The 22,920-nt window shown below is 42.1% G+C and overlaps 2 protein-coding genes across 4 annotated transcripts in view; both read right to left on the bottom strand.

Annotated features, from left to right (window-relative positions):
- The window catches only part of LOC110493769 (inactive tyrosine-protein kinase 7), a 36,973-nt gene extending 33,902 nt beyond the window's left edge, over positions 1-3,071 (bottom strand). Inside the window, exon 1 of the mRNA XM_021568239.3 lies at positions 2,566-3,071. Coding sequence (XP_021423914.1) covers positions 2,566-2,692 — 127 coding nt within the window. The 5' untranslated portion in view covers positions 2,693-3,071. The remainder of the gene's footprint in view (positions 1-2,565) is intronic.
- Positions 3,072-3,525: 454 nt separating this feature from the next.
- Positions 3,526-15,535, bottom strand: LOC110493768 (heme-binding protein 1). 3 transcript variants are annotated; one of them, XR_016487771.1, is made up of 6 exons: positions 15,409-15,535; positions 10,112-10,298; positions 9,550-9,641; positions 8,943-9,084; positions 8,440-8,586; positions 3,526-7,250 (listed from the first exon to the last, which is right to left on the bottom strand). XR_016487771.1 is itself a non-coding variant. In XM_090204897.1 (6 exons), the coding sequence occupies exons 2-5, from the start codon at positions 10,269-10,271 to the stop codon at positions 8,436-8,438; spliced, it is 582 nt and encodes a 193-aa protein (XP_090061023.1). In that variant the 5' UTR covers positions 10,272-10,298; positions 15,409-15,535; the 3' UTR covers positions 3,526-7,250; positions 8,409-8,435. The 3 variants fall into 3 exon arrangements, 2 of the variants coding, with proteins under 2 accessions (XP_090061023.1, XP_021423913.1); XM_090204897.1 differs by having other exon boundaries at positions 8,409-8,623; XM_021568238.3 differs by having other exon boundaries at positions 8,440-8,623.
- Between the last annotated feature and the right edge of the window lie 7,385 nt (positions 15,536-22,920).

The raw sequence follows: 22,920 nt of genomic DNA, 5'->3' as shown, positions 1-22,920 counted from the left end.
GACAAGTTAAAGGAGGACTTTTAAGCCTTGAGACATTTTTATTTACTATTTAACCTTTATTTAACCAGGTAGGCTAGTTGAGAACAAGTTCTCATTTGCAACTGTGACCTGGCCAAGATAAAGCATAGCAGTGTGAACAGACAACAGAGTTACACATGGAGTAAACAATAAACAAGTCAATAACGTAGTAGAAAAAAAGAGAATCTATATACATTGTGTGCAAAAGGCATGAGGTAGGCAGGCAATAAATAGGCCATAGGAGTGAATAATTACAATTTAGCAGATTAACACTGGAGTGATAAATGATCAGATGAACATTTGCAGGTAGAGATACTGGTGTGCAAAATAGCAGAAAAGTAAATAAAATAAAAACAGTATTGGGATGAGGTAGGTAAATTGGGTGGGCTATATACCGATGGACTATGTACAGCTGCAGCGATCGGTTAGCTGCTCAGATAGATGTTTAAAGTTGTTGAGGGAGATACAAGTCTCCAACTTCAGAGATTTTTGCAATTCGTTCCAGTCGCAGGCAGCAGAGAACTGGAAGGAAAGGCGGCCAAATGAGGTTTTGGCCGCCGTGCTTGCCATCGTGACCAGTGAACCGAGATAAGGCGGAGCTTTACCTAGCATAGACTTGTAGATGACCTGGAGCCAGTGGGTCTGGCGACGAACATGTAGCGAGGGCCAGCCGACTAGGGCATACAGGTCGCAGTGGTGAGTGGTAGAAGGTGCTTTAGTAACAAAACGGATGGCACTGTGATAAACTGCATCCAGTTTGCTGAGTAGAGTATTGGAAGCTATTTTTGAGCTATCGGTATGATAGTCAGTTTTACTAGGGTAAGTTTTGCGGCGTGAGCGAAGGAGGCTTTGTTGCGAAATAGAAAGCCGATTCTAGATTTGATTTTGGATTGGAGATTTGATATGAGTCTGGAAGGAGAGTTGACAGTCTAGCCAGACACCTAGGTACTTATAGATGTCCACATATTCTAGGTCGGAACCATCCAGGGTGGTGATGCTAGTCGGGCGTGTGGGTGCAGGCAGCGAACGGTTGAAAAGCTTGGTTGGGTTGTGTATCGGAGGACGCATGACTTTCAACCTTCGTCTCTCCCGAGCCCGTACGGGAGTTGTAGCGATGAGACAAGATAGTATCTACTACAACAATTGGATACCATGAAATTGGGGAGAAAAAGGGGTAAAAAAATTTTTTTTTTAATTTTAAAAATAAAAAAGAATGGTGTCGTCTGCGTAGAGGTGGATCAGGGAATCAATGCGCAGCAAAAGCAACATAATTGATATATAATTGATACAGAGGAAAGAGTCGGCCCCAGAATTGAACCCTGTGGTACCCCCATAGAGACTCCGATTTGACACAACTAACTCTGTCTGCAAAGTAGTTGGTGAACCAGGCAAGGCAGTCATTAGAAAAACCGAGTCTGCCGATAAGAAATATGGTGATGGACAGTCGAAAGCCTTGGCCAGGTCGATGAAGATGGCAGATTGTGTATTTGTGCCATTCAGAGGGTGAAAGGGCAAGACAAAAGTGCCGTTGAACGGGGAATGGTAGTAGGTGCACCGGTTTGTCTCAAGAACTGCAATGCTGCTGGGGTTTTCCACAAGCAACATTTTCCTGTGTGTATCAAGAATGGTCCACCATCCAAAGGTCCTCCAGCCAACTTGATACAACAGTGGGAAGCATTGGAGTCATGGGCCAGCATCCCTGTGGAACGCTTTCGACACCTTGAGTCCATGCCCCAATGAATTGAGCCTGTTCTGAGGGCAAAGGGGGGTGCAACTCAATATTAGTTAGAGTGTTTTTAATGTTTTGCACACTCCGTGTAGGCCAGTCACTTCCCCACTCTCTTCAGCCCAGGTCTGGCCATATTCTATGAAAGAGCCTGTTGAATCAAGCTGAGCAATAGGGAACCTTCTAAAGCCAGGCCATGCCAACATGAACGTTGCATACAACCAATACAGATCATTATTCTGCCCAAAAACAGTTCAGCCATGGTCCTGTTATGAGCTCAAATGACATACTGTAAAATTCATATTGTTATGGAAATATTATGGAAATTGAAGGATTTACATGTGTGGCATTGGAAAACAGTTATTTGTGTGCCCTGCAACGCTGTCAATTTAAAGACCCAGGCTGAAGGGGATATTACATGGGTCATGACAGTATGAAAACTAACCAACTGGACAATAAAAAAATACAAATGAGTAACACGTTTTTCACTGACTATGTTTTCAGTAACATGGAGTTTTTAGGGAGGGGGTGACGACGAGTTCACAGCCGTTAACTATAACACTAGCCTTTTGTAGAGTAAAGGTTAAAAAGTTAAAACGCCAAGACAACTTTGTTAGTGGGCACTTACAACTTGGGCTATTTGATAACCAAGATGGGTTCCTCAGTAGCGTCCTCTAGTAAACATTTTTCGGAAAGAAAGCTTGCTTGTTACATTGATGTAGTAGTCTATAGTAGAACATTGTACCGGCTGATAAGCACACTTTCATTTAACAGATACATTTATAACACCTGACGGGCTTGTGGCTACTTTGTCTTCTTACCTTTGGTGAAAATAAGAAACAGGATAGTAGTGGTGTGTATTGTCGGCATGACTCCTTGTCTACGCCTATTCGCCGAGTTCAGGTTACTCTCTGTGAAACATTTATTTTCTGTGGACGGTAACTCCATAATAGAACTCAAGCAAAGTCAGCCACAACTACGTTAAATCATTCGCACAAGAAAACGAGACCCGAAACCAAGGGCAGTCAACGCGAAAACTACCAGCGTTTCACAAGACCTCTAAAAAAGTACTCCGACAAGAGCAACGATAAACGACTGCTTTGTCTAGTGGTCGTCCGATGACGATACGACTGTTGCACGCGCAATTCGTAAACGTGAAGACGTAGGACCTATTCCATTATTTCAAATAATGACAAAAAAATGCAAAGAAGAAATGTGCCTACATGCCATTCCTTCAACACTATTAAATGAAAGTAGCCTTTCCCTTTTTCTCCCTCTGTCTCTCCTTAGCTCCCACTTTGGATGAGAAGCTTCCGGTGTTTGGAGAAGAGAGGGAGGGGTGAGGGGATGGGGGGCACGAAAGGTAATTTTTTTTTTAACAAAATTAAAAGAGTAGCCTTAGGTCAAACGTGACAATTTTGAACTTTTTCTGTGCAAACATAACAGGCACACATTTTTCTGTAGGCCCAAGCACATACAACTTGTTTTGAATATTTTATTATTTGGATTAAAGGCCAAGGCTATCTTTCGGGCTACATCCTAAACCATTTAAAATACATATAAAATGTAAATATGGATAAGGATAAATTAAGAGACTATTACAAAATGTAATGCAGACAAGGTAGTTGTCAGAAAGGGATACTTTTGTAATTTTAGTTGTGTAAGATTTTTGGACAGAGGCGGTATACTAATTAGACACACTGTGACATAGCCAAATAACCACAAATATAACAAATGGTATTTGACAGGAAACAATCATGTCCTTCACACCAAGCCACACATTTTTGTTTTAATTTTATTTGCATTTGACATAAAAATACAAATCATACAGTGCAAAGATTATAAAAGCTGTCATTGTATAGTGTCTTAAGTATTCACACCCCTTTATTTTCCCCACATTTTGTTGTGTTACAAAGTGGGATTGAAACTGTTTTAATTGTAATTTGACATCATTGATCTACACAAAATACTATGTAATGTCAAAGTGGAAGAATTTTTTCAACATTTATAAAAATATGTAAACTAAAACGCTAATATATCTTGATTAAGTCTCAGAACTAAGCACACCTGCATTGTATAATATTTGCCCATTATTATTTTTTAAAGTTCTTCAAGCTCAAGTTGATTATAGATCTTTGCTAGTCAGCTATTTTCAAGTCTTGCCCTAGATCTTTCAGCAGATTTAAGTCAAAACTGTAATTTGGCCACTCAGAAACATTCTGTTGTCTTGGTTAGCAACTCCAGTGTAGATTTGGGCTTGTGATTTAGGTTATTGTCCTGCTAAAAGGTGAATTTATCTCCCAGTGTCTGTTGGAAAGCAGACTGAACAAGGTTTCCTATAGGATTTTGCCTGTGCTTAGCTTTATTCCATACATGTTTTTCCCCAAAATCTCCCTACTCCTTGCCGATGACAAACATACCCATAACATGATGCAGCCAAAACCATGCTTGAAAATATGACAAGTGGTACTCAGTGATGTGTTTTTGCCCCAAATATAATGCTTCATATTCAGGACAAAAAGTACCTTTCTTTGCCACATTTTTTTGCAGTATGAAGTGCCTTGTTGCAAACAGGATGTATGTTTTGGAATATCCTTCTTTTCGCTCTGTCATTTAGGTTAGTATTGTGGAGTAACTACAATGTTGAAGATCCATCCACAGTTCTCACATCACAACCATTAAACTCTGTAACTGTTTTAAATCCCTGAGTGGTGTCGTTCCTCTCTGGCAAATGAGTTAGGAAGGACGCCTGTATGTTTGTAGTGACTAATTCATAACTCCACCATGCTCAGAGGGATATTCAGTGTCATTTTTTTTTAACACATCTACCATTAGGTAACCTTATTTGCAAGGCATTGGAAAACCTCCCTGGTCTTTGTGGTTGAATCTGTACTTGAAATTCATTACTCGATTGAGGGACCTTAAAAATAATTGTATGTGTGGGGTACAGACAGGGTAATCATTCAAAGGTAATGTTAACCACTAGTGCTGAACACCATGCAACTTATGAGAATTGTTAGCAAAATTTTACTCCTGAATAAATTTAGGCTTGCCATAACAAAGGGATTGAACACTTAAGAAATGTCAGCCTTTCATTTTTAAATGTAAAAAAAAAAAAAATCCACCATGACATTATGCAGTAGTGTGCGTAGAGCAGGGACCAAATAGCTCAGGCTGTAACACAACAAAATGTGTCAAATGTAAAATGAGTGTGAATACTTTGCGAAGGCACTGTACATTAAGTGTAAATGTATATCAAATCTCCATTCATTTACTCTGGGAATATTTTAAGTAGTTTAAAGATGCCTAATGCAGAAATCTCTCTGCCATTTCCTGGTTGCTAAAATTGTACATTTCTGTGTATGAGACAAAACAAGTATAGTGTACAGAATCATTGTACCATCTAAACCGCTGTGAAATATGTTTTCCATAACCAAAAATATTGTATTTTTAGCTGGTGTACAAAACCAAGAGGCAAAAACAAAACTTTAGAACGGGAAGAAGCATAGAAATAACACACAGAACAGACCTACCACGTCTTAGACTTGCATTCAATGAGAATGAAAGTTCTATAACTCCTCACATTTCTATGTGAATTTGGTCAGGTCGCCCAAAAAAGTGACATAGCGCAGCTTTAAAAATTGAAGCAATCCATTAAATTCACACTGCAATTTTGAAATGTATGCTTTGACAACAGCATAGAAATACAAGGTCACAAAAGAGAGGACGGGTGCAATTTTAACATATCAAAAGTATACCATACAAATTATTGGAGAACGCAAACAAATACAACTAATGCACTTATTCTGGGAACATTTCAAGGCATATATATATAAAAAATAAAAAAGAGGCAAGCACAGTAAGAGCACATAATTTGGCCATGCTGAACAAATGTTCATAAGTCACTTTAATTAAACTTCCATTCCCCAACCATCATTAACTATAGTTATGAATCTTCAAAAAAGAAAAATAATTATAATTGTAAAATGTAACTAGGCAAGTCAGTTATGAACAAATTCTTATGTACAATGACGGCCTTAAAGCTTGAGCCTTCCTCAACATTTAAAGTGCCTGGTCACAGTCTCAGCTCCATTTACAACTAACCTCACCAAAAACCAATCTATTCATTTGTGAGATAGTCGTTACTCACCAATAAGCAAATGGATAGACAAAAAAAACATTACACAAACGTTACGGTTTGGTTGACACCTAGTGGCAACTGAAGGTAACAAATGACAGATCTGTCTATCATTTTGAGGCTGGGGGGATAGTCATTTGAGAACAGTTGTTTACTTTCAGACACCAATACCCAAAATCCCTACACAAGCCTCGAAATCTTGGTAAAGCAGCAGAGTGTGGGTAAAATTCACTAGCAGGAAGAAAAAAAAAGACAGTTAAGAGTAAGAGGACACCCACATATCATAGCAAATAACTTTGAATGATAAAGTTGTCAGATTTACCTATGGATAATAATAAAGTTAAACCTGGATGCCTACTCTAGTCAACAGCAAATACAACATTTTAGTAATAGGTTACAGTCCCACAAGACATAACCATTATAGTTTAGAAAAACGTTATAGTATCATTGCGAAAAAATATATTAAAACGTTTGCACTCACTACTGTAACTCGCTCTGGATAAGAGCATCTGCTAAATTACTTGAATCTAAAAAGTAAATTAATTTCAGTCCATTTCTAAAACAGCGTGTTTCACACATTGTGTGACACTAGTTTGCAATGATTCGATCACTAATTTGTTACATAAAAAGCAAGAAAAATAAAATAAAGATAAAACGTGACAGAAATATAAGAGTTAACTCTTGTAATTCCCAGACAGTTTTTCACAGAGATACAATATACTTGTGTTTTAAACACCATATTTGGCTGTGTATATGGTATAAATGCCACTGAAGTTAGTCTTTCCTTGTGCTCCCCTGGAGCATAAACATACAATCTCATTGAATGTTAAAAAAGTATTTTCCATACCTACTATATACCTAATACCATCTTTAAAGTAATCTTGTCATCTTTACAGCTAAAACCAACCCAAGAGCCATTCCTCCCATTTTAATCCATACTCTATCTCCATTACAGGAATCATCTGGGTTGTGTTCATTATGGCACGCAAAAACAAAAGTTTATAAAAAAAACATTTTGTACCAGAAACTAAAAAGGAGTGCTGCTTATTGGACCAAGTCCAGGTAGTCCTTCCCCGTTTGTCCCTTTTATTCTGTTTAGCGCCCAATGAACATGACCCTAGGGGCACAGAAGGGTGGGATTGGGGGGGGGGGGGGGGGGGGTCGGGATGATACAGGAGGATGTTATAAGAGCTTTAGGGGTCTCGTCGGATGAACCAGATCTCGTTTCTGCGGCAGGACACCCCAGGGTTGTCGTAGACGGCCACCATGTAGGAGTTGCGATGCATCTCCTCGCTGGGGCCCAGCATCTCCCACAGCAGGTTGATTTGAGGCATGATTGTCTCCTCCGTGGTGGTGCCGAAGAACGTCCTACAGAAGACCGCATTTGTTATTCGTGTTTAAATAAATACTGGCATTATTGCTATTATGTGATTATTTTTTACCTACAGTATTTTACCCAGACATTGTACCAAGCAAAGTAGTGTGTGAGTCTAGCTAGTGCGTATCCATTATCTATAGAAGTTAGCATAATTAATACTGTTTGGGCTGATTCCCAACACACAGATTAAGCCTAGTAGTGGACAACAACAAAAAAGAAGCTCGATGTAGACTCCATTGAAACTGCTTTTAAATTCAGGACTGGGCTTAAAAAGGTTCTACAGCTACACCAGAGAGCATCACTGCCTGGTATGGCAACTGTTCGCCCCCCCGATCGTAAGGCACTACAGAGGGTAGTGCGAACGGCCCAGGACATCACCGGGGCCAAGCTCCCTGCCATCCAGGACCTCTATACCAGGCGCTGTCAGAGGGGCCTACAAGTTGTCAGACTCCAGCCACCCTAGTCACATGACTGTTCTCTCTGCTACCGCACGGCAAGCGGTACCGGAGCACCAAGTCTAGGTCCAAGAGGCTTCTAAACAGCTTCTACCCCCAAGCCATAAGAGTCCTGAACACCTAATCAAATGGCTACCCAGACTATTTGCATTGCCCCCCCACCCTCTTTTACACCACCACTACCGGTACTCTCTGTTATCATCTATGCATATTCACTTTAATAACTCTACCCACATGTACATGTTACCTCAACTAACCAGTGCCCCCGCACATTGAGTCTGTACTGGTACTCCCTTGTATATAGTCTCGCTAATGTTATTTTACTGCTGCTCTTTAATTAATTGTTCCTTTTATTTCTTATCCGTATTACTTATAAAAAATATATATATATTTTTTAACTGCATTGTTGGTTAGGGGTTTGTAAGTAAGCATTTCACTGTTGTATTCGGCGCATGTGATTAATACAATTTGATTTGATTTAATCTGTGTCCGGGAAACCAGCCAATAGAGTAAAAAAAAAAAACATGGATATTATCACTAATCTGACTAATTATTTCCACCCATTTTGGCTATACATTGTCTATCTAAATCCATTGTCTATTTTTACATGTAGATATGTAAATAGGTCAGAATAGGTCTCAAAACCACAGGCAAAGTAGAATAGGCCTCAAATCAAGCCTGGGGCTTGAGTACCGAAGTCAGCCAGAGGTGGGAGTGTCCTTACAGGGTGATGACTCGTAAAGCCTCCCTTTGGAGTATGGTGATGTCTGGGTCCGTTGGCTGGGGCGGGTTGGCCTGGAACTGAGCAGGCAGGTAGTATGCTGTCAAGATGTCCTTCTGAAAGCCATTGCCGTCCTCCAGCATTTGGATACTGTTCACAATGGGTACAGTCATTCCCAAATAGCGTCCTGTTGACACGAGAGTGTGCTATTATGATTACTCATTGTTACACTGTTCTTACTATCCTTAGGGCTATGGTAAGGATTAGGATTACTTATGTAAGTACAGTGTAATAATGACTAAATAATATACAATAGAGTGGAGGCCCCAAATCAATAAATTGTGGATACACTGTACTTAGGGTTATGATAAGGGTTAGGGTTACTGCTGTAAGTAGGGTGGAACAATGAATGATTACAATATAGTTGAAACAATGAGTGATTACAATAGATGTTGCACTATACTTACATCAATAATTACACAGTAACATGAACACTAAGGCCTTACCGACAGAGTTCTCCTTGCAGATGAATTTCATGAGTTTCATAAAGCCCATGGAGATGCTCTGCTCGTACAGCTTCTCCCCTTCAGTGATGCACGCCCACTTCCCTGCAGGGTACACCCTCTCCTCAAACAGCACCTCGCCCATCTGAAGAAATAGACAAACACACACTTCGTTATCCAGGGAATATAAGAGATCTTCCACTTCACTTAGCACTCAAGCAATGGCATGGATTCTCAAGCTGAAACACAGCGGCGCACACACACACCCAACATAAATTGCACTCAAGCATATGCATGGCTGGTCATAAGGCAACACAAACACACCGATTTTACACACCACATTGCACTCAGGCATTTACACAAATCCGTGTGTTCATACACACAGCTTTCGTGATTTATTTAATTATTATTCAAACACTCAAAAGTGCATGTGCCAGACACTCAAAAGAACGACAAGAAAATGGCTTCATTTAGCTTTTACTAAAGACTTTCCTTCACTTCCTGCCATTACATAGACAGATGACCCAGAAAATGGAATAGCCAGCCAACATATCTGCCATTGTCATCCTGACCTAAGATTGGTATCAAGTGGAAGGGAGACATACTTTACCTTCTCATGCTGAGAGATGGAGGAAAAGGGGACCTGCTCTCTCTCTTGGGCTTGGTTCCGCTGCGTCAGCTCTTGAATTGGTCCTGTCATTTCTATCAAAACAACACAGGGGGCCTCTTCATTTTTTTTAAAAAAGATGACAGAGAGCAGTGTGAGAGCAAACCTCACTGGCAAAAACCTCACCGGAACCAAGTGAAGTGGGGGGAAATTCGTCATTGGCTTATGCTTCATAAAAGGAACACAGTGCTAATGTCAAGTATTCAAGTCTCTAGGAAAATGGGCATGCTCTAATAGCTATAAGCTTCTCACTAGACCCTAAACTGATACCCATTTGAGTAAGCCATGATAGAGACTTCAATACACACACTATAACAATGAAGTCATACTGCTGAACTGCAGACAAGATGTAGCAACTAGAATCTGAGATGTTATTTAAACTGTTGGAAGAAACCATGTCCTGTTGAAAAGAGTCTGATTTCTCAGACTGATTGTCTCCAAATACACTGCTGCCAAGCAACTACCTCGAATGGGACTATTTTACTCCACCGCCTATTTCGCTTACCTCGGGGGACGGACACCTGGTGTGTGCTGGCGATCGCCTGCCAATGGGTGTACAGCCTCTGCTGCTCGTCGTCCTCCATTGGCTCAGGGTTGTCAGTGATGTCATTGTCCAGCTCTTCATCCTCCAATCCGTCAAGATCCTCGAGGGAGATTAGCGCCATTGTTTTTGGTCAACAGGCCGGGTAGATCTGCAAATACAAGACCAAGAAGACAAATGTTACTTTCCTAGAAATAGGGCCATTGTTAATGTCCATTTCACCTGGGTATTTAGGCCTACTAAGAAATGACTTGGTTGTGGCATGGCTGGTCTAGTGTTAATGCTGCAGCCTCCGCCACACGTCTACAGTGTCGGCATTGGTTTGAATTGGGATTACCGCCCTTTGACACAAAAGTCTCCGACTTTCCCCACGGTCACCCTCATTCACTATTTGTTCAATAAAATCAGAAAATCCCATACATACAATAAAAAGACACGATCAAACTGTAACAATGTATATTACACTGTAATAACCAATTATTTTGTAAGTACCAAAAGTAACTATTGTTAAAATGTCCCATTAAAAACCACATAAAAACAGTACCATCAAATAATATGCTACCATACTATTACCAGTAGAAAATAGAACACTTTACATGATTCAGTCATTTATTCACTGAATGTAGGCTACACAGGACATATTATGATTTGTACAGTATCACGGACAGGCTGATGTAATACCATGTAGGTACATGAAGCTGTTTTGACACGGACTTCACTATTCACGGGATCATATCAAACCTGCTTGTCAGACCTTTTCAAAGAAGCTTATGGTGCCTGTGGTAGGAGGCTTATCACCATCTCCGCAAATGACCAGAAAGGGCACCATATGGTAGACAAATGTGAGTTTTATTACAAATGGCCAATTACATATTCTATCAGATGAAAGGGTATACATTTATTGTTCCATAACATTTGTTGCCGCATAATAGGTCTTAGGCAAAAAATGCATAACATTTCAAGTGAGGGCTCCAAATCAAGGTGGTTCATTCAAAAAGTGTCAGCTGCAGTCAAAGAAATCCTATAATTCTATAATTCTATGGCGACAGTAATGTGAACTAATCTTATACACCACATAAGTCATTAGCGGCAGGGTAGCCTAATGGTTAGAGCGTTGGACTAGTAACCGGAAAGTTAACCCACTGTTCCTAGGCTGTCATTGAAAATAATATTTTGTTCTTAACTGACTTGCCTAGTTAAATAAAGGTCAAATAAAAATATATGTTTTTAAAAAGCTCATATATGCTTATAAGAAGTAATAAAGCATTTTACCTGTCATATTTTAATGTTAGCTTATAGGGCTTTGGTAACAAACTTAAATAAACACAGCCTACACCATCGGGCTACTGTTGTGCCATCATGGGGACACAGGTTTGAAAATGTACAGTAAAGAAACAGCACAAATTCATCTTTATTGCACACGCTACAGGACTGTTTTGGGACTGTTTTGCTAGCACAGACTGTTTTGCTAGCACAGACTAGAATATGTTCTGGGATTCATTGAACGGCATTGAGGATTATTACACCTCAGTCACCGGCTTCATCAATAAGTCTACTGATGACATCCCCACAGTGACAGTATGTACATATCCCAACCAGAAGCCGTGGATTACAGGCAACATCCGCACCGAGCTAAAGGCTAGGGCTGCCGCTTTCAAGGAGCAGGACACTAACCCGGACGCTTATAAAACATCCCACTCTGCCCTCTGACGAACCATCAAACAGGTAAAGGGTCATTACAGGGCTAAGACTGAATCCTACTACACCGGCTCTGACGCTCGTCATATGTGGCAGGGCTCGCAAACTATTACGAACTACAAAGGGTAACCCAGCGGCAAGCTGCCCAGTGACACAAGCCTACGAGATGGGCTAAATGCCTTTTATCGGTCGCTTCGAGGCAACAAACACTGAAGCATGCATGACAGCACCAGCTGTTCCGGACGACTGTGTGATCCCGCTCTCCGTAGCCAACCTTTAAACAGGTCAACATTCACAAGGCCGAGGGGCCGGACGGATTACCAGGACGTGTACTCAATGCATGCGCGGACTAACTGGCAAGTGTCTTCACTGACATTTTTAACATCTCCCTGTCGGAGTCTGTAATACCTACATGTTTCAAGCAGACCACCATAGTCCCTATGCCCAAGAACACTAAGGTAACCTGCCTAAATGACTACCGCCCCGTAGCACTCACGTCTGTAGCCATGAAGTGTTTTGAAAGGCTGGTCATGGCTCACATCAACTCCATCATCCCGGAGGTCATCACTAAGCTAAGGACCCTGGGACTAAACACCTCCCTCCGCAACTGGACCCTGAACTTCCTGACAGGCCACCGCCAGGCAGTCAGGGTAGGCAACAACACATCTGCCAAGCTGATCCTCAACACGGGGGCACCTCATGGATGAGTGCTTAGTCCCCTCCTGTACTCCCTGTTCACCCACGACTGCGTGGCCAAGCACGACTCCAACAGCATCATTAAGTGTGCTGACAACAACAGTGGTAAGCCTGATCACCGACAACAATGAGGCAGCCTATAGGGAGGAGGTCAGAGGTCTGACAGTGTAATGCCAGGACAACAACCTCTCCCACAACTTGAGCAAGACAAAGGAGCTGATCGTGGACTACCGGAAAAGGAGGCCCGAACACACCTCCATTCACATCGACAGCCTGTAGTCGAGCAGGTTTGAGAGTATCAAGTTCCTTGGTGTCCACATCACCAACAAACCATCATGGTCCAAACACCTGAAGACAGTTGTGAAGAGAGCACGACAACACATTTTCCCCCTCAGGAGATTAAAAAGATTTGTCATGCGTCCCCAGATCCTCAAAAAGTTCTACAGCTGCACTATCGAGAGCATCCTGACCGGTTGCATCACCACCTGGTATGGCAACTGTTCGACATCCGACCGTAAGGCGCTACAGAGGGTAGTGTGTATGGCCCAGTACATCACTAGGGGTCAAGCTTCCTGCCATCCAGGACCTATATACTAGGCGGTGTCAAAGGAAGGCCCAAAAAATTGTCAAAGACTCCAGTCACCCAAGTCATAGACTGTTCTCTCTGCTACCACACGGCAAGCAGTACCAAAGGGCTAAGTCTAGGTCCAAAAGGGATCCACCAAGCCATAAGACTGCTGAACAATTAATCAAATGTCCACCCGAACTATTTACATTGACCCCCCCCCCCTGCTGCTACTCCCTGTTCATTATCTATGCAGTCACTTTATCCCTACCTACATGTACAAATTACTTAGACTAACCTGTACCCCTGCACATTGACGGCGATACCTGTACCCCTTGTTGGGGTGGCAGGTAGCCTAATGGTTGGAGCATTGGGCCAGTAACCGAAAGGTTGCTGGATTAAATCCCTGGGCTGACAATGTAAAAATGTGTTGTTCTGCCCCTGAACAAGGCAGTTAACCCACTGTTCCCCGGTTGGCCGTCAATGTAAATAAGAATTTATTCTTAACTGACTTGCCTAGTTAAATAAAGGTACAATAAAAGAATATAGCCTTGTTATTGTGTTACTTTTATTAAAATGTTTGACTTTTGTTTATTTAGTAAATATTTTCTTAACTCTATTTCTTGAACTGCATTGTTGGTTAAGGGCTTGTAAGCATTTCACAGTAAGGTCTACTACACCTTTGTACTCGGCGCATGTGACAAATAGATTTAGATTTGAAAAGCTGATTATTGCTTCATCTGGAAATGTTGTTCCGAGGCTCCTTTTCAAGGGTGTGACGCAATTGTGGAGCCGCTGGAGGCCAAATTGAGCTAACAATGCGGAGGGCTCTGTGTAGCTCCGCATTGACATGATTGGTTGACTATAGGTGGGGGCGGTATATCCTGTATAAAAGACTAACATGGAGTCTTATCAGAACAAGTTCACAAAATAAATACATATTTATGATACAAAAAGGAGTTAACTCCTGGAAGGAGATCAGGGAGGTAAATTGGGATAGATGGATTTGTACACATTCAACAAATCTGATCAAACAAAGTTGATGTGCCAAATCGGTCATGATTGATGTATTGTAACAGGCCCAAAATGTGGTTACTAAAATCAGATGTGGATATACTTGGCTGGTTTCGCTGCATAACATTTAGAAGTTGTCCCTTTTCAGATTTAGAAGAAGTGCTGCTATGCTCCGGTTCGTATAAGCTGGTAGCATTGCTAGCATTCAGAAATCAGTGGTAGTATTCAGTCGGTTTTAACTGCAAGGCAGTTGATTGATGACATGAACATGTATTGGGATTGACATCCATACAAGCATTATACTTTGATGTTTACCTCAACATAGTGTAAAATAAACAATAGCCTAAATGTAACCCGATTTTGCTGGATGGGGAGATGCAAGTGGAAAACGGTGCAGCATTTTTACTTAACGGTAGAATTGTCTGAGCTCCTACTCCAACATCTCAGAAGAGGTAAGGTCTTGTCATTTCGTTTGGCCAGTTATTCGTAATTAGTTAACAGACTATCACTACGAGTGGTGCGGTGCAGACCAATTTATTGGATGCGTACGACAGCTCCCCAAAGCGCAAGTATGAATGCTTTGACTTCAACAGAGGTGGCATCTCAGTAAACGCTGTTCTGCTGCTACAGATGCCAGATTGACCATGAATCGGCTTTTACCCCCACATAAACATTTTAAAACTCTGTTTACTGCAGGTGGGTTGCACATTACTCAACACAAACCAAACACAAAAACACTACCAGCGCACGCTAACAAATCCTCTAAAAGGAGTGCACAGCAGCACGGACTTCATTAAAGATTTTACTACAACATCCGATTAATCATCGCTGGCGAACAATTAAATGGGCTGTGAACTCACTGCCCGTGTTCGAGAGCGTCAAATCCATGATGCATTGTGCGTAAATGGTGACATTGGCTGAACTACAAGTAGTAATGAGTAGTTAATTATGACGCAAGGTAATTTGTAGATCAGTCAGTCGGCAGTCGCCTGCAATGTCGAACAAGAACACTGACTACACTGCATTACAGCAAAAGTAGGTCAACCCTAGGGAACCAGCACACCCCAAAACGCAGCAAAAATGTCACTGGGGTTGCAAGAACGTATATGCCATAAAGCTAATAGGCTTTAGGATAGACAGCTTATAATTTTATTTTTTGGATAAACCACAATCGGTTATTAATTGTGTAGGTTCTGTGGACATTTGGGCAATTTACCTATTAATTTGTTATGCTTCCCTGAACACTAGTTTAGACCAAAACATTTAGTGATAAAGTCGGCGTTCTTACCTGGTCAACAAAGTACAGGATTGTAGTTGAGCACTACTTCTTCTGATCTACAATCAAAACAGGAGATATAAGTGCAATACCGCACTAGTATTCTGCCAGCAGCACAAACGATGGCCTCACTTTGTATGCTAATGAAAATTCCTTCAAAATAAAAGCACGCATTTCAAAACATTGAAATGTGGATAACTAATTCGAAAGATACAGTACTACATTTTAATCAATGTCCCCTTTATACTGTGCTTAAAAGCAAATGCAAAAAGGACTTTATGGAAACAATTACAAATATGCTTCTAAAAACATATTTTGTAAGGCCACTATCAAAAAATACGATGTTCAGATCGTAATACTCAGAGTGGGGTCTGTAGAACTTATATATGGTGTTATTTAATGGGGACTGAAGTCTAAATTCCCAGCAGGACTTTAAACTCCACCTACATACCCTACTGAGTATTCCCAACCCACTTTTACCTCAGCAAATACAATCGTTTTTTTTAAATCGTAAAACCCATACAGTATGTAATTAATTTACAGTGTATTGCATTGCAATGAATTGAGTGGGTGGAGTCAACAGCACTCTGTATTAAACCCATTGCCCAGCACAAGAGATCAATTTCAGTTTTGGAGACTCTATAGAGTAATTCCGATTACATATTGTATTTTGTTAAAAAGGTGTATTTATTTAAAGAATGACTGCTCCTAAAATGCAACTAATCCCTTTTAAAATGGCAAATGTGGCTTCGATATGAGTCAGAGACATTTATTCTAGTGTCAAAATTTACTACGAAGTGGAAATAGGATCATTTTTGTCATCAACGCAGTCTCGTCTAAAATATATTTTTAGTTTTTTAGTATTTTTAGTATTTTTAGTAGAAAAATATAAACGCAACATGTAAAGTGCTGGTCCCATGTTTCATGAGCTGAAATAAAATATCCCCGAAATTTTCCATAAGCACAGAAACATTATTTAGCTCAGATTTTTTTGCATAAATTTGTTTACATCCCTGTTAGTGAGCATTTATCCTTTGCCAAGATAATCCATCCACCTGACAGGTGTGGCATATGAAGAAGCTGAATAAACAGCATGATCATTACACAGGTGCACCTTGTGCTGGGGACAATAAAAGGCCACTAACATGTACAGTTTTCTCACAACATAATGCCACAGATGTCTCAAGTTGAGGGAGCTTGCAATTGGCATGCTGACTGCAGGAATGTTTATCAGAGCTGTTGCCAGATCATTTAATGTTGATTTCTCTACCATAAGCCACCTCCATAATTTTTTGAGAATTTGGCAGTACGTCCAACCGGCCTCACAACCACAGCACATGTAGGGCGTTGTGTAGGCGAGCTGTTGTCACTGTTGTTAACAGAGTACCCCATGGTGGCAGTGGAGTTATGAAGCACAGCCATTGAAGAAGATTGGGACAACATTCCACAGGCCACAATCAACAGCCCCGATCAACTCTATGTGAAGGAGGTGTTGCGCTGCACGAGGCAAATGGTCACACCAGACACTAACTGGTTTTCTGATCCACACCCCTACTTTTTTTAATGTATCTGTGACCAACAGATGCATATCTGCATATCCAGTCATGTGAAATCCATAGATTAGGGCCTAATGAATTTATTTAAATTGACTGATTTCCTTATATGAACTGTAACTCAGTAAAATCTATGAAATTGTTGCCCACTTTGTGTCCCTTCGTTGAATGGGACTCCATTGTTTCATCATCCCCAACGCTTTCAAAGGATGGCAGACTGAAAACAGGTGAGGTTGTAGGAGGGGGGGTTTAGGAGGGGTTCTGAAAAACACTCATTCGGGTGTCCACTGAAAGTTGACTAGCAACAACAACTGGAACCTAAAAGACACCCACCATGAGCACAAACTAAATTTGCCTTAAGGCAAACAAAATAAAAACCCACACCAAACTTAAAGACAGGAAGCAAACCAAAAAGGTGGAGCAAAACAAAATCATATAAAGGATTGTTTGTTTAGAAGTCAACATAGGAAGAGCCAACTAAAGGTGTTAACCCTCCGCATCTATCAAGACAAGTGGAGCACAAGGCCAGCCACTATAAAATAGCACCTGGGCTAGCATAGGTGAAACACATTTCCAATAACAAGATGGCAACCAGCGCAGGTGTAACACATACGGACTAACAAGGCAACACCAGTCTGTGCTCGCTAAGTGTTACCAAACTATATGTGCTAAAGTCCAATCCCAAAACATAAATGGAAAAACCATTGACTGCCCACTCTTGAAAGACAGTCAGCAACCAAGTTGGCCCTACCACGGACATGTCTGATTTCAAGGTGGAACTCCTACAATATCTGTAGGAACTTTCCTCTCATGATTTTCCTCAGTGGAATGGCCTCAGGGAAATGAGTGGCAGCGCACATGATGGTCAAAATAAACTTGTTACCACTCTTTGCTTTGGGCAAAGGACTATCATAGTCCACCAGGACCCTGCTGAAAGGTTCGTCAAAAGCAGGAATACACTGCAAAGGTGCAACCGTCACAGCTTGGTTTGGTTTAGCCATCCACTGGCAAAAACGAAAGGATTTACAGTTAGCCACATCATCCTGTTTCAGACTAGACCAGAAGAAGTTATATAAGATACGGTCATACATCTTGCTGACCCCAAGATGGCTTGCCATAGTACAATTGTTGGCCAAACCTCAGTATCTCTTAACGAAGCCTACCTAGATCAACAATTTAAGATGCACTGGGCCAATTGTCTTGCCCCGAAGTGAAGCGAGGACGCCATTTCCTCATTAGAACTCCATCTCTGTCAAAGTAACCCACACAAACTTAATCAAAATCCTTCTCTGGACATCTCAGAAAAAACAGTGGAGAGGGACACATCTTTACTCTGTTTCGCAATCAGCTGCTTCTTGGACATCGAAGTGTCAAGTGTAGGAACCCGCTCTTCCTTCAGGGGTCCTACAAACTCTCTCACCTTTGGGGGTTTCAAAGCAGAGGTCAACTCAGGAGGTTTAGCAAAATCAGGATCACCCATAAATGTCTCGGACAGATCGACCAAGGTGGGATTTCTGACATCCTCCTCAACACTAGACTTGCTCCCGGCGACTTTCTTAGACAAAGCACATGTAATGGCACACGCTGAGAACACTACGACTGTTTTCTGATAATCCAGCAGGTTCCTTTACTTTGGGTTCCTTACCAACAACAGGATTTTGCACAACCATCCCTCCAGCCAAATCGTTTCCCAAAATGAATAAGACCCCCTTCACCGGTAGGTTAGGCTCAATCCAACAACAACGGAACCAGAAATAAGATCAGACTCGAGTTCCACATTATACAAAGGAACTTCCATGCAACCCAGGAGCAGAACTCTAACCCGGAAGCTTATAAGAAATCCCGCTATGCCCTCCGACAAACCATCAAACAGGCAAAGGGTCAATACAGGACTAAGATCGAGTCGTACTACACTGGCTCTGACGCTCGTCGGGTGTGGCAAAGCTTGCAAACCATTATAGACTGCAAAGAGAAACACAGCCGAGAGCTGCCCAGAGACACGAGCTTACTAGACGAGCTAAACTACTTCTATGCTCGCTTCGAGGCAAATAACACTGAAACATGCATGAGAGCACCAGCTTTACCAGAAGACTGTGTGATCAAGCTCTCCGCAGCCAATGTGAGTAAGACCTTTAGACAGGTCAACATTCACAAGGCCGCAGGGCCAGACAGATTACCAGGATCTGTACTGCGAGCATGCGCGGACTAACTAGCAAGTGCCTTCACTGACATTTTCAACGTCTCCCTGTCCGAGTCTGTAATACCAACATGTTTTAAGCAAACCACCATCGTGCCTGTGTCCAAGAACACTATTATCTATTGCACTCCACACCATGAAGTGCTTTGAAAGGCTGGTCATGGCTCACATCAACACCATCATCCCAGAAACCCTAGACCCACGCCAATTTGCATACCGCCCCAACAGATCCACAGATGATGCAATCTCTATTGCACTCCATACTGCCTTTTCCCACTTGGACATTAAGGAACACTTATGTGAGAATGCTATTCATTGACTACAGCTCAGTGTTCAACACCATAGTGCCCTCAAAGCTCATCAATAAGCTAAGGACCTTGGGATTAAACACCTACCTCTGCAACTGGATCCTGGACTTCCTGAAGGGCAGCCCACAGCTGCCAATCATGACTGCACGGCCAGGCACGACTCCAACATAATTATTAAATTTGCTGATGACACAATAGTGGTAGGCCTGATCACCGACAACAACGAGACAGCCTATATGGAGAAGGTCATAGGCCTGGCTGTGTGGTGACAGGACAACAACCTCTCCCTCAATGTTATCAAGACAAAGGAGATGATTGTGGACTACAGGAAAAAGAAGACAGAGCACACTTCCAATCTCATCGACGGGGCTGCAGGGGAGCAGGTTGAGAACTTCAGGTTCCTTGGTGTCCACATCACTAACAAACATGGTCCAAGCACCCCAAGACAGTCGTGAAGCAGGCACGACAAAACCTATTCCCCCTCAGGAGACTGAAAATATTTGGCATGGGTCCTCATATCCTCAAAAGGTTCTACAGCTGCACAATCGAGAGCATCACTGCCTGGTATGGCAACTGCTTGGCCTCCGACTGCGAGGGTCATGCGAACGGCCTCCGACTACAGAGGGTAGTGCGAATGGCCCAGTACATCACTGGGGCCAAGCTTCCTGCCATCCAGGACCTCTATACCAGGCTGTATCAGAGGAAGGCCCTAAAAATTGTCACAGACTCCAGCCACCCAGGTTATAGACTGTTCTCTCTGCTACCCCACGGCAAGCGGTACCGGAGCGCCAAGTCTAGGTCCAAGAGGCTTCTAAACAGCTTCTACCCCCTTTCATGAAGGCAATTATTGAACTGCTCGAGGAGTTTGAGAGTTTAAATTAAAGGTCCTTGATGTCTTGAGAACCACACCACTGATCAAAAAGAGATGATGGTTCCCTTGCAAACTCAACATGTCTTTATGATTATTTTGTAATTTACAGAACTTTTGTCTGTATGCCTCTGGGACTACCTCGCAAGCCCGAAGGACAGCAGCGCCAACAGTGCCCCACTTCGAACTCCGGTCAAGACAAAGTGGTGCACGCCCCTTTTTTTAAAGCCTGTGTTTACACAACTTTTGAAATGTTTCCACCTAACTTATAACCTCTCAAGGTGGATGTCAGTGAAATAAACTACCTAAATACGTGTATTTTGTGGGTGTTCACTGAAAGTTCACTAGCAACAATAACTGGAACCTAAAAGACAACCACCATGAGCGGCCACTAAATTTGCCCAATTACAGGCAAAACAAAACCCCTCACCCAAATTAAAGACAAGAAGCAAACTAAGCAAAACGATGGCGCAACGGTGGAGCAAAACAAAATCAGATAAAGGATTGTTTGTCTAGAACTCAAAATGGGGAGTGCCAACTAAAGGTGTTAACCCTCTGCATCTATCAAGGCAACTGGAGCACTCGGCCAGCCACTCTTAAATAGCACCTTGGCCATCACAGGTGAAACACTTTCCCACTAACAAGACTGCAACCAGCACAGGTGTATCACATTCTGACTAACAAGGCAACACCAATCGATGTGTCCTATGTGCTAATGAGCTATCCGTGCTAAAGTCCAACCTCAAAACATAAATGGAAAATCCAAAGCCTGTAACAGTAACGATGTTGGATAACGTTATTGCTGGTTATATAGGTAGCTATCTTTTGATAGAGCGAGGGAGACTATCTAATGTTAGCTAGCAAAGCAGGCTAGCTAACATTTTAGCTAGCTAACTACGTCATTAGAACTTAGGTCATAGCTCATACAAGTTTGTGTATTGTCTAGATACTACTGGTTTTGTAACATTATCATTTGATAATGCTAGCAAGGCAGGCTAGCTAACATTGTAGCTAACGTTAGCATAGCTAGCTAGCTAACTAGATAATTAGCTAGCTACGTCATTATAATTTAGGAAGGTCATCATAGCTCATACAAGTGTATTGTGTATTTTCTAGATACTGCTGGTTATGTAACATTATCATTTAATAATGCGAGCGAGGTAGGCTAGCTATCTAGCTAGCTACAGGCTAGCTATCTAGCTAGCTACAGGCTAGCTAACGTTTGCTAAAGTGCTCATACAAGTTTATTCTGTATTGTCTAGGGCAGGTATTCCCAAACTGGGGAATACCAGTTTGGTACCCCCAGGGGTACGCGCATTGCCGAAGGGGGTACGCCAAATAAAAATATGATTCACATTTAAAAGAATATCTAAATATTATTATTAGTTATTAAAAAATATATATATATTCACATTTTCAAACAGTCCATTTATATTTTCCAACGGGGCTATATATTTGGGTGAGGTTTTTTCTCGCCTGAGCAGCCTCGTTTCACTGACAAAAATAAAATTAAACCATATAGTGTTCAGCGAAATAACAACACAATGTCAATTACAGGTAGCCCAGTCAAATAAATAACAAATCCAGTTGTTTGTGTCATCCATTTCAGGAAGGTACATTTGACATTGTCCATAAGCTTGAGTTCATTAGCACACAAAAAAATCATACAATGATGGAAAGACCTGTGTGTTGTCCTTGTTAATGCAGACAAAGAAGAGCTCCAGCTTTTTAATCATAGTGTCACGACTTCCACCAAAGTTGGTCCCTCTCCTTGTTCGGGCGGCGTTTGGCGGTCGAAGTCACTGACCTTCTAGCCATCGCTGAACCTCTTTTCATTTCCCTTTGGTTTTGTCTTGTCTTGTATCATACCTGGTTCCAATCCCATTCATTGCCTGTTGTGTATTTAACCCTCTGTTCCCCCTCGTTGTCCTTGTCGGTGATTGTTTGTTTGAAGCTTTGTGCAAGATATGTTCTGGTGTGCGACGGATTTTGTATCCACTTGTTTTATTTTGTGTATTTTGGTTTTCAGAGTTTTTTAGCACTTATTAAACTGCTCCGTTTATACCAAGTTCGATCTCCTGCGCCTGACTTCCCTGCCACCAGCACGCACCCTTACAGAATCACCGACCCACTATGGAGTCAGCAGGATCAGGTACCCCGGTTATAGGGGTGGAGGAGCGCGTCCGGGAGTACACAGCAATGCTTCACCATCTTGGCACCACCATGGACCACGTTGTCCGGACTATGGATCGCTGGGAGAGACAGGGAGTTCTTCCAGTGCCTCCACCAGCACAACCGGGGTCTTCTCTGAGCGCTCCTTTTCCACCTGGTTCAAGTGGGATTCGTCTCTCCCTGCCCCAGGAGTATGATGGAGAGGCTGCGAACTGCCAGGGGTTCATGCTTCAACTGGAGCTACCGTTCACCCGGCTCCATCGGGCTGTGAGAGGGTGTCCGCCCTCGTCTCGTGCCTCACCCGAAAAGCCCTGGAGTGGGCCAACGCCGTGTGGAGAGAGGGAGATGCGGCGTTGGACCAGTTTGAGGAGTTCACCTGTTTCCGGACAGTCTTCGACCACCCGCCTGAGGCTAAAGCGGCGGGTG

The sequence above is a fragment of the Oncorhynchus mykiss genome, chromosome 17 (assembly GCF_057628025.1).
Source record: "Oncorhynchus mykiss isolate SJ-2025 chromosome 17, ASM5762802v1, whole genome shotgun sequence".
In the NCBI taxonomy this organism is placed as follows: domain Eukaryota; kingdom Metazoa; phylum Chordata; class Actinopteri; order Salmoniformes; family Salmonidae; genus Oncorhynchus; species Oncorhynchus mykiss.
This window is presented reverse-complemented; position numbering and strand designations above follow the sequence as displayed.

Bases quoted from the DNA above. Each gene is read 5' to 3' on its own strand.
- LOC110493768 (XM_021568238.3), bottom strand. From the start codon at position 10,271: ATGGCGCTAATCTCCCTCGAGGATCTTGACGGATTGGAGGATGAAGAG. The intron at 8,624-8,942 runs GTAAGGCCTTAG...TCGTGTCAACAG, and splicing joins CTGCAAGGAGAACTCTGTCG to GACGCTATTTGGGAATGACT. The intron at 7,251-8,439 runs GTAAGGACACTC...GGTCTTCTGTAG, and splicing joins GCTTTACGAGTCATCACCCT to GACGTTCTTCGGCACCACCA.